Here is a 12,672-nt window from a genome sequence, read left to right on the forward strand (position 1 = left end):
TAGATTAGATTATACTATTTAAATTTCTAGATCCTTAAAATTTTTTTCTAAATGCTTATCATAGAAGTTTAAGGGATAAGTATAAGGTTACAAGCATCCTGTTTTTGAGGTAATAATTATTTGGTGTGCCCATTGGCAAGATATAAAGATGATTTTGTGTGGCAGAACATTCAAAAGCAAAATTCTATAAATTAGTATTCTAAGTGCTTTTTTCTTAGGTATTGATGCAGAAAGCTTCATATAAGTTCTTACCAGGTTAGTTTTAACTAGGGAAAACAGTTTAATCATAATATACTTTATTATTATCATCGTGTAGTTATTTCGCAAGTGGAGTATATGTGATGATAGATTTGACTTCTGAATTACTGAAAAAGCAGAATGGCTTAGTTCTTCAAAAAATTATTGGCAAATATCTGAAGTAAATTTTAGTAATATTTAATTAGATTGTAAGCTGTAAGGGACTGCTACTTCTCACTTTCAAAACAAAATGATGAAACTTTGGTGTATAAAAGCATCATTACTATTAAAAACATTTTTTTCAGAACTTGGTTCCCTAATATTAAGGGGCTGTTTTTAGTGGTCATTTTGACTTTTCACCTTGTGATCTTTTCCTTAAGTGATACTGTATCACATTAATGAATAGTATAAGAGAATCTAAAGATTCTCCTGAATAATAAAAAAGATTAAAAATAACTTTTAAAACAGCCAGGCAATTCAGCAAGTATCATTAAAGCAGGCAAAGTCTCAGGGTGCTATAATGTTATAGTTATATATCATGTTATGATTCCCAAGACCTAATTGGAAATTCACTTTATAGAATTGGAAATTCAGTTTATAGAAAATGACCTAGGAGCCTCTTGAGTCAAGTGGAATCATGCACAGAAATACATAGCTGTTAAAAATACCATGACATTTTATTATAGTGGTAGATTTGTGTTTGTGTGTATTTTTGTTTTTAAATTGCACGTAAATACTGTAAATAATTTCTTCTTAAGCCAGTATATAGACCCCTAGGACTTTATGTTGAAGAGCTGAAGCATTTTTCTTCAGTTGAAGTTGCTTAAGAAAGATAGCATTTACCTAAAAAGTTCTTATTATATGCTTCTCATTTTTATAATTATGTTTCCTTGTGTAAAGATACGTCTAACTGTGTGTTAGCTTTTAAATTCCATTTGTGCTGTTGACACCTTGAAGAATTTGAATCCTGGATCAAAGGTTAATAACAAACTATTAAATTCTTTTTTTTTTTCTTACTCTCCTCATTTACCTATTTTCCAGTGGCATGATTTCTATTTTCTTTTGAGTTCTATTCTTTTCCATACTTCTCTTACATGTGACAAAAGCACCCTGTTTTGTATGTTGGCAGATTTGGGGCTCTTTGTAGTTTTTATTCAGTTAGCAGTTTAAATGATCTTTATACTATACTCACTAATATTTATTGAGGTACAGCAAGCATGAATATTTCCTCAAACATTGGTTTAAAAGTATTATGCCATTCGTGCCTACTATTTTATATATGTGTATTGACATTTGCATTCACCACATTTTTTAAAAATGTGACTTTAAAAAATAGTCAAAGTCCATATGGTTTTTAATAAGATAAGAATATATGTCTATTACTGATACTGAATATTTATCTTTGAATTTCAGATAAGCCTTTGAAAAAAAGAAAACAAGATTCTTACCCACAGGAGGCTGGGGGTGCTACAGGAGGTAATAGACCAGCTTCTCAGGAGACGGGTTCTACGGGAAATGGGTCAAGGCCAGCATTAATGGTTAGCATTGATCTTCATCAGGCAGGAAGAGTGGACTCTCAGGCCTCTGTAACTCAGGATTCAGACTCCATAAAAAAGCCTGAAGAAATCAAACAATGTAATGATGCACCTATTTCTGTTCTTCAGGAAGATATTATTGGAAATCTTAAATCTACACCAGAAAACCATCCTGAGACTCCTAAAAAAAAGTCTGATCCTGAGCTTTTAAAGAGTGAAGTGAAACAAAATGAAAGTAGATTGGCAGAGTCTAAACCAAATGAAAACAGATTGGTAGAGACAAAATCTAGTGAAAGTAAGATAGAAACTAAAATTGAGGTACAAACAGAAGAGCCTAAACAGAATGAGAACAGAATGATCGAATCCAGACAAAATGAGAGCACCACAGCCGAGCCTAAACAGAATGAAAACAGAGTGTCTGACACAAAGTTAAATGACAACAAACAAAATAATGGCAGATCAGAAACAACAAAGTCAAGACCCGAAACCCCAAAGCAAAAGGGTGAAAGCCGACCTGAAACTCCAAAACAAAAGAGTGATGGGCATCCTGAAACCCCAAAACAAAAGGGTGATGGACGGCCTGAAACTCCAAAGCAGAAAGGTGAGGGCCGACCTGAAACTCCAAAGCAAAAAACTGAAGGTCGGCCTGAAACACCAAAACATAGGCATGAAAATAGGAGGGATTCTGGAAAGCCATCAACAGAGAAAAAACCTGAAGTGTCTAAACATAAACAGGACATTAAATCTGATTCACCTCGGTTAAAATCAGAAAGAGCTGAAGCCTTAAAGCAGAGACCTGATGGGCGATCTATTTCTGAGTCACTAAGACGTGACCATGATAGTAAACAAAAGTCAGATGACAGGAGTGAATCTGAACGACATCGGGGGGATCAATCTAGGGTTCGAAGACCAGAAACATTGAGATCCTCTAGTAGAAATGAACATGGCATTAAATCTGATGGTTCAAAACCTGATAAAATAGAAAGAAAACACAGACATGAATCAGGGGACTCACGGGAAAGACCATCTTCTGGGGAGCAGAAAGCAAGACCTGACAGTCCTCGTGTTAAACAAGGAGATTCTAATAAATCAAGACCTGATAAGCCTGGTTTTAAATCACCAAATAGTAAAGATGATAAAAGGACAGAGGGTAACAAGAGTAAAGTAGACAGTAATAAAACACACCCTGACAATAAGGCAGAATTTCCAAGTTATTTGTTGGGGGGCAGGTCTGGTGCATTGAAAAATTTTGTCATTCCAAAAATCAAGAGGGATAAAGATGGCAATATTACTCAGGAGACAAAGAAAATGGAAATGAAAGGAGAGCAGAAAGACAAAGTAGAAAAAATGGGATTAGTTGAAGATCTAAATAAAGGAGCTAAGCCTGTAGTAGTCCTGCAAAAACTGTCTTTGGATGATGTTCAGAAACTTATTAAAGATAGAGAGGATAAATCAAGAAGTTCCCTTAAACCTATCAAGAATAAACCATCAAAGTCAAATAAAGGTAAGAATACTTACTCTGATGTCATCTGTGTTCTAGTGAGTTTTCTTTTAAGTTTTAGGGTTACTATGGATAAAAAAAATGGAAATTTACAAAAATTAAAACACTACTGCATGGAAAGAACAATATAAAACAACAGTGAAATTATTTGCAGTAATAATAGATAAAAAGTTCTCATTGAAAATTCTTTTTCTCCCACCCCTGCTACTCACCGTAGTCGTGATTTTTACTGTTGGTTCACAGAGAAGAGTTCCTTTTGCTGTTTAATTATTTCAGTATTTTTGAAAGTTGCTTGCTAATCAAGTGAATGATTCGAATGGATGACTGAAATAGATGTATTTAACAACTTTTTTAAAAGTTATTTTGACTGTAGAGAGAATCCATTCTCTATAATTAGGTAATAAATTGACTGAGTTTTAATTTCTAAAGTCTCAGTAAGCTATGTGGTATAAAAAACTAACATTATAAATTCTTTTAAGAATATTAAGTGTCTCTTAATATTGTTTTCTCACAGATCTGTCTCTGAGTTAATTACTGATGAATAGTTTGACTGTATATAGTTTAGAAAGTTATATAAAAGGTTATTTCATCTTTTTGTGGAGGAGGTGATTAGTTATGAATGTTTTATTTTTTAAAATATGTAGTTTTACCCTTTTCTATGGAAGAGTAATAGGGAATGGTAGTTACCTCTTAAATTGGGTTAAATCATCAGTTTTAAAGGTTCTTTGGTATTTTTATTTGTTTGGGTTTTTTTTGTTTTGGGGGTCTTTTGTGGGTTTTTTTCTCATGGTTCTGAGTTAAATTCTCTGGTTACATAAATAGTATTGTTTCCAGGAGGAAAAAAAAGTCTTAAGTGCTGAGAATACAGTGGCAGTTTGTATAGAAAATATAATTTTGTGTTCTTTTGTATACTATTTTTTATATATGTATATATAAAATTTAATGATGCTGTGTGGTAAGACCTGTTTAGCCCGTGCAATATAAATAGATTGGGATATAGTTTTTAAGGCAACAGAGGTGATAGTTTATTTGATTTTTAAATTCACATTCTGTGAAAGAAGTTCATTAAGAACTTAGATTTATACTTATTAACAAATACATGAAACTCTAGAGTTGTGATGTCCAATATGACAGTCACTAGCCTCTTTAGGCTATTAAGTTTAAACTATATACAATTTAAAATTTATATTTTCAGTAGCAACATGTGACAAGTGTTTACCTTATTAACGCAGAGAGAGAACATTTGCATCATCACAGAAAGTTGTGTAACTGCACTTAATGTATTAGGAGATACAGAAGGTGTATTGGTTATTAGTTTTGTAAAATGCCGTTGTACCTTCTCTATCAAAAAAAGCTCGTTGAAAACAGTATTACTACTAAGAACTGTATTCGAATAAATAATGTGTCATGACTAATCTGTTTTTATTCTTGTCTTCTCAAACGTTTACTTTCTCACTGTTAATTTATTTGGTTTTGTCTTTCAAAAATGAAAAAAGATTGCCTCTGAATCACTAATATTTGTACTATTTTAGTGAAGCTTTCAGATTTTAAATTACGGCTGTCAGATCTATAAAAATTAATTAAGATTTTAGCTTTAATTAATAGTCTTTAGTATTTAACTTGAATGCATCTTTTCAGAATCGTTTAGGTAAAAGAGCTTGTTAGAATGTAGTGGCTTGCACTAGAATTGTTGTCTTTTAGATAAAGATTGTCTTTATTAATTTTCACTGAAAGTTTGGAAGTGGCTTATATATATAAACTAAAGAGTATAAGTTATACAACTTTAGAAGAGTCAGATGGAAAGATGGAAAGTGGTACCCTCTTGTCCCCTTGATCTAGACCATCTTTTTCTCCCCTGCCCTCTGTCAGCTTATTTATGCCAGCCTTGCTTTTCTAAGCTCTGTTCTAACAAAGAATCCTTATAGCTGAATATCAAGAAATGAATATAGCTCCTAATTAGTAACTGCTGTATTATTTCTCCTGGTTTTTTCCACATGTAATTTCATTGCTTGTGAATACGAAGTTTTTAGTACTAATCCAGTGCTTTTCCTAAATATACTTTTTAACACAAATGTATATACTTGATATGTTGATGTTAGTGAGTAACTAATCTGGGTGTGTCTGCCTGTTAGAGTATGGTGTTTGTGTGTATGCATGTGCATGTATGTATATACACACACATATATCAATATATATGCAACTATATTAAGTGAACCTTTTCATCAATGCTTAGGTTCATTTCGGGATCCCATGTAGATACCTTTTTGGCTTTATTTATACCATAGAATTAATATCTGCTTTTCAGCAATGTACTAATTTTGCTTTTATTTTAGATCTCTGCTACTAAGTTAACAATAGCAGAGGTATATAATTGTGGACTTTTTAAATTACATGCATAGGAAGGCCAGTTGTGGATTACTGACCCTTTGTAGTACACATTACTTGGTATTTTCTTCAGAGAGTCACAGAAAATCACATATTCTGACATATTGGTGTTTGCTAAGTAAAAACTGAATATTGCTGGGATACTTTTTTGTTGATCCTTAGGGCCAGAATTCTTGGTAGGTTTTCCTTTCTTGGAAGAGCCATAAAGTTTCATCTGATACCCATATTTAAAATAGCCATCCTTTAGGGTAATTTTAAATTCCTTGAATATGCTTTAAGCTGGTAAATTTTGAATGGTAGGGGTATAGGTTTATGACTCCCAGTATAGGTTACTTACTTTTGTCTGTTGTGTGAACTTATTAAATGTAAAGTGACATTGTTACATTTAATTTTATTTCTTTGGGGATCTGTGTATGCCCTAGTACCTAGTATAATACCTAGGACATAAAAAGAGCATATTGGGCTTCCCTGGTGGCACAGTGGTTGAGAGTCTACCTGCCGATGCAGGGGACATGGGTTCGTTCCCCAGTCCGGGAAGATCCCACATGCCGCGGAGCGGCTGGGCCTGTGAGCCATGGCCGCTGAGCCTGCGCGTCCGGAGCCTGTGCTCCGCAACGGGAAAGGCCACAACAGTGAGAGGCCCGCATACCGCAAAAAAAAAAAGAGCATATTAAATGCCTGTTGAATGAATAGACTGTATTGCTACCATGTTAGAAAAGGCTTTTGTGTGCAGATTAAAATTGTATATTTATCTTTTATGTTCCCACCTGTAGATCCTAGCTCAAAAGCTACATAATTTTCAGCTGTTCCCTGAACTTTGTAATACCTCTTTCCACCCTGTCAACTACTAGTTTTTGTTAAGCTCCAAAGGAGACCTACTCATATTCATGTCTGTTTAATTTATTCTTTACCTTTATTTTGCTCTATAGCTGTTAGAAGATTGGCTCAGAATCCATTCTGTTCTGATTTCCTGGGGCTGTTATCTTCCCAGTCTTTTTACCATCACCTTGTTTCTTCCTTGCCAAGGGGAGATGGGAGTGGAGAACCAACATAACCTTTGTAAAAACTTTAAATTTAAAAAAAATCTTCTATCTATTAAAATATACTTCAAGCAGTATATTAAATGCAAAAATAATGTCTTTATGGTTAAAATATTTTTACTTAAAATATTATCCTAATATACCCTAATGTACAGTATGTCTCCAAATTAAAATATAAACTTATACCATCTTTAAGTCTGGGCATGATCATTAACTAATTTGCAGTATGTGTTGCTAACAGTGTATTATTTGTAATTACACACCATAACAATTTGATTTTGGTTTTTTACAATTCCTGAGTGTCTCAAAATACCTAAGCTTTATATCCAAGGAAATCACTTTTTCTTCTTCCTCCCCTTACTTCCTTCTTAATAGTGTATTGTTTTCCATCATTTGCACTTACTGCTTTCAAGAATATAACATACCATCTGTTATTTGAGATCATGGCCTTTAAACTAAAAAATTATCTAACAGCTCTAATAGTCAATAGTGTTTAAAATATAGTGCTCATTTGATTAGTTAATGATTGCAGTCATTATTAGAGGCAGTTATTTCACCTCAGTTACTACTGTAGTAAAATGTTGGTCACTAAAATTAGTTTTTGCCTTTTATGTAGCATTCATATTTTATGTAGTATTGGATTGTGTTTATGACTCTAGGCTTCGTAAGTCTGAGAGAAAGTACTGTTTCTGAGAATGAATTTTTGGCATAGTTTATGAATTCCTAAATTGAGAAATCCTCAGTAAAGTAGTTATGATTATAATATTCAAAATCCTTAATTATGCTACAGTAGAAATTTACTTTGGCTCATTTGAACAATATATAAAATACTTTTCTAAAAAAATAAAACTTTTAGTTTCCGTAAAGACTTTATCATTAGTTATATCTTTAGGAAGTTTTTGGAGAGTATTTATTACAGAAGTTGGCATAATACACACTTGACTTGTGATTTTAGAGCAATACTTTGAAAACTTTTGTCCATGATTTCTATTTATAGAATTTCTCTGGTTCAAATATTACTTAGTAGATAATTGATATAACTATTGATTTAAAGAGATTCATTAAGTAGAATTTTTTCATAAAAATTAAATGTATTGAAGTTTGCTAGCAGTGTTCTCTTTCCTTCCCATTCATTATCTCAGGCCAGCTAAGGTCATAGCTTCTATAAGGTTTTCTTATCTGTAGAAATAGATATATGGTTGAAGGGTGAGAGAAAACAAATGATTAATTCTAAGAGAACCCTCTACTGTTTATGAAGAAATACACATTACTCCAACATACTGAATTCTCTCATTCTAAAAAATGTTTTTGAAACCCACCCCTACAAGAGCGTGATACAGATATTAAGATAATGAATACCTACTTGATAACTGTAACATTGTATGTATATCATAGTATTAAATAGTTAATATATTTTAATATTATTGTATATATAGTATAATATATATATTGTATAATATTGTATATATTGTATAATATATATATAGTATATATATTGTATAATATATGTATAAAATATGTATAATATAGTATATATATAGTATATATTGTATATATATTGTGTATATATATATTGTATAATATATGTATAAAATATGTATAATATAGTATGTTATAATACATATTATAATGTATTATAGTATATCAAGTAGGTATTCATTATCTTAATATCTGTATCAAGTTCTCATATGAGGATGTTTTCAGTAGTTTTTTTAAGAATTCAGTATGTTAGAGTAATATATATTAGTTAACAGTATATGCTGTACTATACTATGATATAATATGATACAATATAATATGAATTTTTAAATATGGATCCTCTTCTGCACCTACAAAAAAATAGCATTCTTTGACTACTGACATGCTAACTTTTGACAATTCCGTTAAGACCATTATACATTGTAGTTCAAAGAGCACTGGAATCAGAGCCTTCAACAAATCATAGCCTTTCAAAGCTCTGATTCAGAGTTCATTCACTTTTAAAATAGAGGAACCAATTTTTTTCCTACTTTGTGCAGTTATGAAGACCAAAGTGAATCTTATAGTCAGAGCTAAAATTGGTCTAGTTTTTTTATATAAAGAAATGCAGTCATCCTTTTTTTTTTTTTTTTTTTTTGCATTACGCGGTCCTCTCACTGTTGTGGCCTCTCTTGTTGCGGAGCACAGGCTCTGGACGCGCAGGCTCAGCGGCCATGGCTCACGGGCCCAGCCACTCTGCGGCATGTGGGATCTTCCCGGACCGGGGCACGAACCCATGTCCCCTGCATCGGCAGGCGGACTCTCAACCACTGCACCACCAGGGAAGCCCCAGTTATCCCATTTTTAATTGAATTTATCTAATGAAGTAATTTTTTAAGATAAGTCTCACTTGTGTATACATACTTTATATTCAGTGTATATCTGAAAACATTGCTGCCATCATTTATTTCATTCCAGTTTTATTGAGATAAAATTAACATATAACGTTGTTTTAGTTTAAGGTATATAAAATAATGATATGATATACAGTCATCTCTTGGTATCCACAGGGAGTTGGTTCCAGGACCCCTCACAGATGCTTTCAGGTCCCTATATAAAATGGTATCATACAGTCAACTCTTTGTATCCGCAGGTTCCCCATCCGCAGATATGAAGGGCTGACTATACGTATTTATTGTGAAATGATTACCACAGTAAGTTTAGTTAACATCCATCATCTCATGCTGTACATTGCATTCCCAGAACTTATTTATCTTATAACTGGAAGTTTTTACCTTTTGACTGCCTTTACCCATTTCATCCACCTCCTACAGATTGCAAAGATCAATCTGTTCTTTGCTTCTGTGAATTCTGTTTTTGTTAGATTCTGCGTATAAGTGAGATCATACAGTATTTGTCTTTCTCTCTCTAACTTATTTATCTATCTTAGCATAATGCCATCAGAGTCCATCCATGTTGTTGCAAATGGCAGGATTAACTTCTTTTTTTGGTTGAGTAATATCCCATTGTGTCTATATGCCACATTTTCTTTATTCACCCATCAATGAGCTAAACAACTTAGGTTTTTTTCCCATGTCTTGGCTATTATAAATACTGCTACAGTGAAAATGGAAGTGCAGATATCTTTGAGATAATGGTTCCATTTCCTTCAGATATATAACCAAAAGTAGAATTGCCCAATCATATGGTAGTCTATTTTTAATTTTTTAAGGAACCTCCATACTGTTTTCCATAATAGCTGTACCCATTTACATTCCCACCAGCAGTACATAAGGGTTCCCTTTTGTCCACATTCTCATCAACACTTATCTGTTGTCATTTTCATAATAACCATTCTAACAGGTGTGAGGTGATATCTCATGGTTTTGATTTTCATTTCCCTCATGATTAGTGATATTGAGCACCTTTTCATATACTTGTTGGCCATCTGTATGTCTTCTTTGGAAAAATGTCTGTTCACATCCTCTGCCCATTTTTTAATTGGATTGTTTGGTTACTTTACGTATTGAGTTGTATGAGTTCTTCGTATGTTTTAGATATTAGCCCCTTATCAGACATTGGATTTGCAAATGTTTTCTCCTATTCAGTAGGTTGCCTTCTTGTTTTGTTGATGGTTTCCTTTGCTATGCAAAAGCTTTTTAGTTTGATGTAGTCCCATTTGTTTATTTTTGCTTTTGTTGTCTTGCTTTTGGTAAAAGTCATTGCCAGGACCAATGTCAAGGAGCTTGCCGCCTGTTTTCTTCTAGGAATTTCATTGTTTTGGGTCTTACATTCAAGTCTTTAATCAATTTTGAGTTGATTTTTGTGTATGGTGTAAGATAGCTGTCCAGTTTCATTTTTTTGCATGTGGCTGTCCAGTTTTTCCAACACGATTTAATGAAGTGACTATCGTTTTCCCATTGAATATTCTTGGTGCCTTTTTGGTAAATTAATTGACCATATATGCATGAGTTTATTTCTGGACTCTCTGTTCTCTTCCATTGATCTATGTCTCTGTTTTTATGCCAACACCATACCACTTAAATTGCTGTATCTTTGTAATATAGTTTGAAATCAGTAAGTGTGGTGCCCCCAGCTTTGTTCTTCTTTCTCAAGATTGCTTTACTCTTTGTCTGTTTTGTGGTTCTACACAAATTTTAGGATTGTTTGTTCTATTTCTCTGAAAAATGCCATTGGAATTTTGATAGGGATTGCATTGCATTGAATCTGTAGATTGCTTTGGGTGGTATGGACATTTTAACAATATTAATTCTTCCAGTCCATGAGGATGGAATATTTTTCCATTTATTTGTGTCTTCTTCAGTTTCTTTCATCAACTATGCCTTACAGTTTTCAGTATACAGATCTTTCACCTCCTTGGTTAAGTTTATTCCTAGATATTTTATTCTTTTTGATGAAGTTATAAATGGAATTATCTTAATTTCTCTTCCTGGAAGTTTATTGTTAGTGTATCAAAAAAGAACTGAATTTTGTATATTGAATTTGTATCCTGCAAATTTACTGAATTTGTTTATTAGTTCTATCAGTTGTGGTGCAGTCTTTAGGGTTTTCTGTGTATAATAACATGTCATCTGCAAATAGTGACAGTTTTACTTCTTCCTTTCTGATTTGGATGCCTTTTATTTCTTTTTCTTGCCTAGTTGCTCTGTCTAGGACTTTCAGTACTATGTTGAATAAAAGTGGCAAGAGTGGCCATCCTTATCTTGTTCCTGATCTTAGAGTGAAAACTTTCATCTTTTCACCATTGAGTATAATGTTAGCTGTGGGCTTGTCATATGTGGCCTTTATAATGTTGATGTACATTCCCTCTGTACCCATTTTGTTGAGAGTTTTTATTGTGAATGGATGTTGAATTTTGTCAAATGTTTTTTTCTGCGTCTATTGAGATAATCATGATTTTTATCCTCACTTTGTTAACGTGGTGTATCATTGATTGATTTGTGGATGTTGAACCTTCCTTGCATCCCTGCAATAAATCACATTTGATCATGGTATGTGATCTTTTTATTGCTAATATTTTGTTGAGGACTTCTGGATCTCTGTTCATCGGGGATATTGCCCTGTAATTTTTCTTTTCTTGTAGTGCCCTTGTCTGATTTTGGTATAGGGGAATGCTGGCTTTGTAAAATGAGCTTGGAGCTGTTTCCTCCTCTTGTATTTTTAGGAGAGTTTGAGAAGAATTGGTTATTAATTCTTCTTTAAATGTGTGGTAGAATTCACCAGTAAAGTCATATGTCCTGGGGTTTTCTTTGTTGGGAGGTTTTTGGGACCAGTCACCTAGTAATTGGTCTGTTCAGATTTTCTATATCTTCATGATTTAATCTTGGTAGATTATATGTTTGTAGGAATTTATTCATTCTTCTAGATTGTCCAATTTGTTGGTGTATAATTGTTCATAGTAGTCTCTTACAGTCCTTTGTATTTGTGTGGTATCAGTTGTAATGTCTCCCCTTTCATTTTTAATTTTATTTATTTGAGTCTTTTTTTTTTCTTGGTAAGCATAGTTAAAGGCTTGTCTACTTTGTTTATCTTTTCAAAAATCCAAGTCTTACTTTCATTGATCTTTGCTATTCTCTTTTTAGTCTCATTTTTGTTTATTTCTGCCATGGTGTTTGTTATTTCCTTCCTTCTTCTACTAACTTTGGGCTGAGTTTATTCTTCTTTTTCTACTTTATTCTTCTTTTTCTCGTTCCTTGAAGCAAGTTAGGTTGTGCTTCTATCATTTCTTTTTCTCACTGTGTATATATATTAAGGAAAGGATGTTATGATCCCTGCTCCTAGTTTCTATATTAGGTAGTAGTAAATTGTCATTTACATAAAAAACTTCTAAAATAAAATGTAGATACCTTTTGTAGTTCTTCCTCATGGTAATTTGACAACTGCACAATATCAAAACCATGATGCTTAAAACAAGAGTTTTCTTAAAATCTTTTCTTGTGCATTCTTCATTTGTAACAGTGTTCTTTCAGTTGCTTTAAACCAACTCCTTGGTATT

The 12,672-nt window shown here is 32.9% G+C and overlaps 1 protein-coding gene across 12 annotated transcripts in view; it reads left to right on the forward strand.

Moving 5' to 3' along the window:
- NIPBL (NIPBL cohesin loading factor) overlaps positions 1–12,672 on the forward strand; it is a 215,050-nt gene that overhangs the window by 93,605 nt on the left and 108,773 nt on the right. For 10 of the 12 annotated variants that reach the window (XM_089908775.1, XM_089908777.1, XM_089908774.1 and 7 more), the window contains one exon: positions 1,651–3,276. The exons of 1 other annotated variant lie outside the window; for it this stretch is intronic. In XM_089908775.1, coding sequence (XP_089764901.1) covers positions 1,651–3,276 — 1,626 coding nt within the window. The remainder of the gene's footprint in view (positions 1–1,650; positions 3,277–12,672) is intronic. One more of the 12 variants, XM_089908779.1, reaches the window with a different exon arrangement.

This window comes from Delphinapterus leucas, chromosome 3, assembly GCF_059928025.1.
Source record: "Delphinapterus leucas isolate spDelLeu-1000000601 "Yukka" chromosome 3, BTC_Dleu_Yukka2, whole genome shotgun sequence".
NCBI classification, from domain to species: domain Eukaryota; kingdom Metazoa; phylum Chordata; class Mammalia; order Artiodactyla; family Monodontidae; genus Delphinapterus; species Delphinapterus leucas.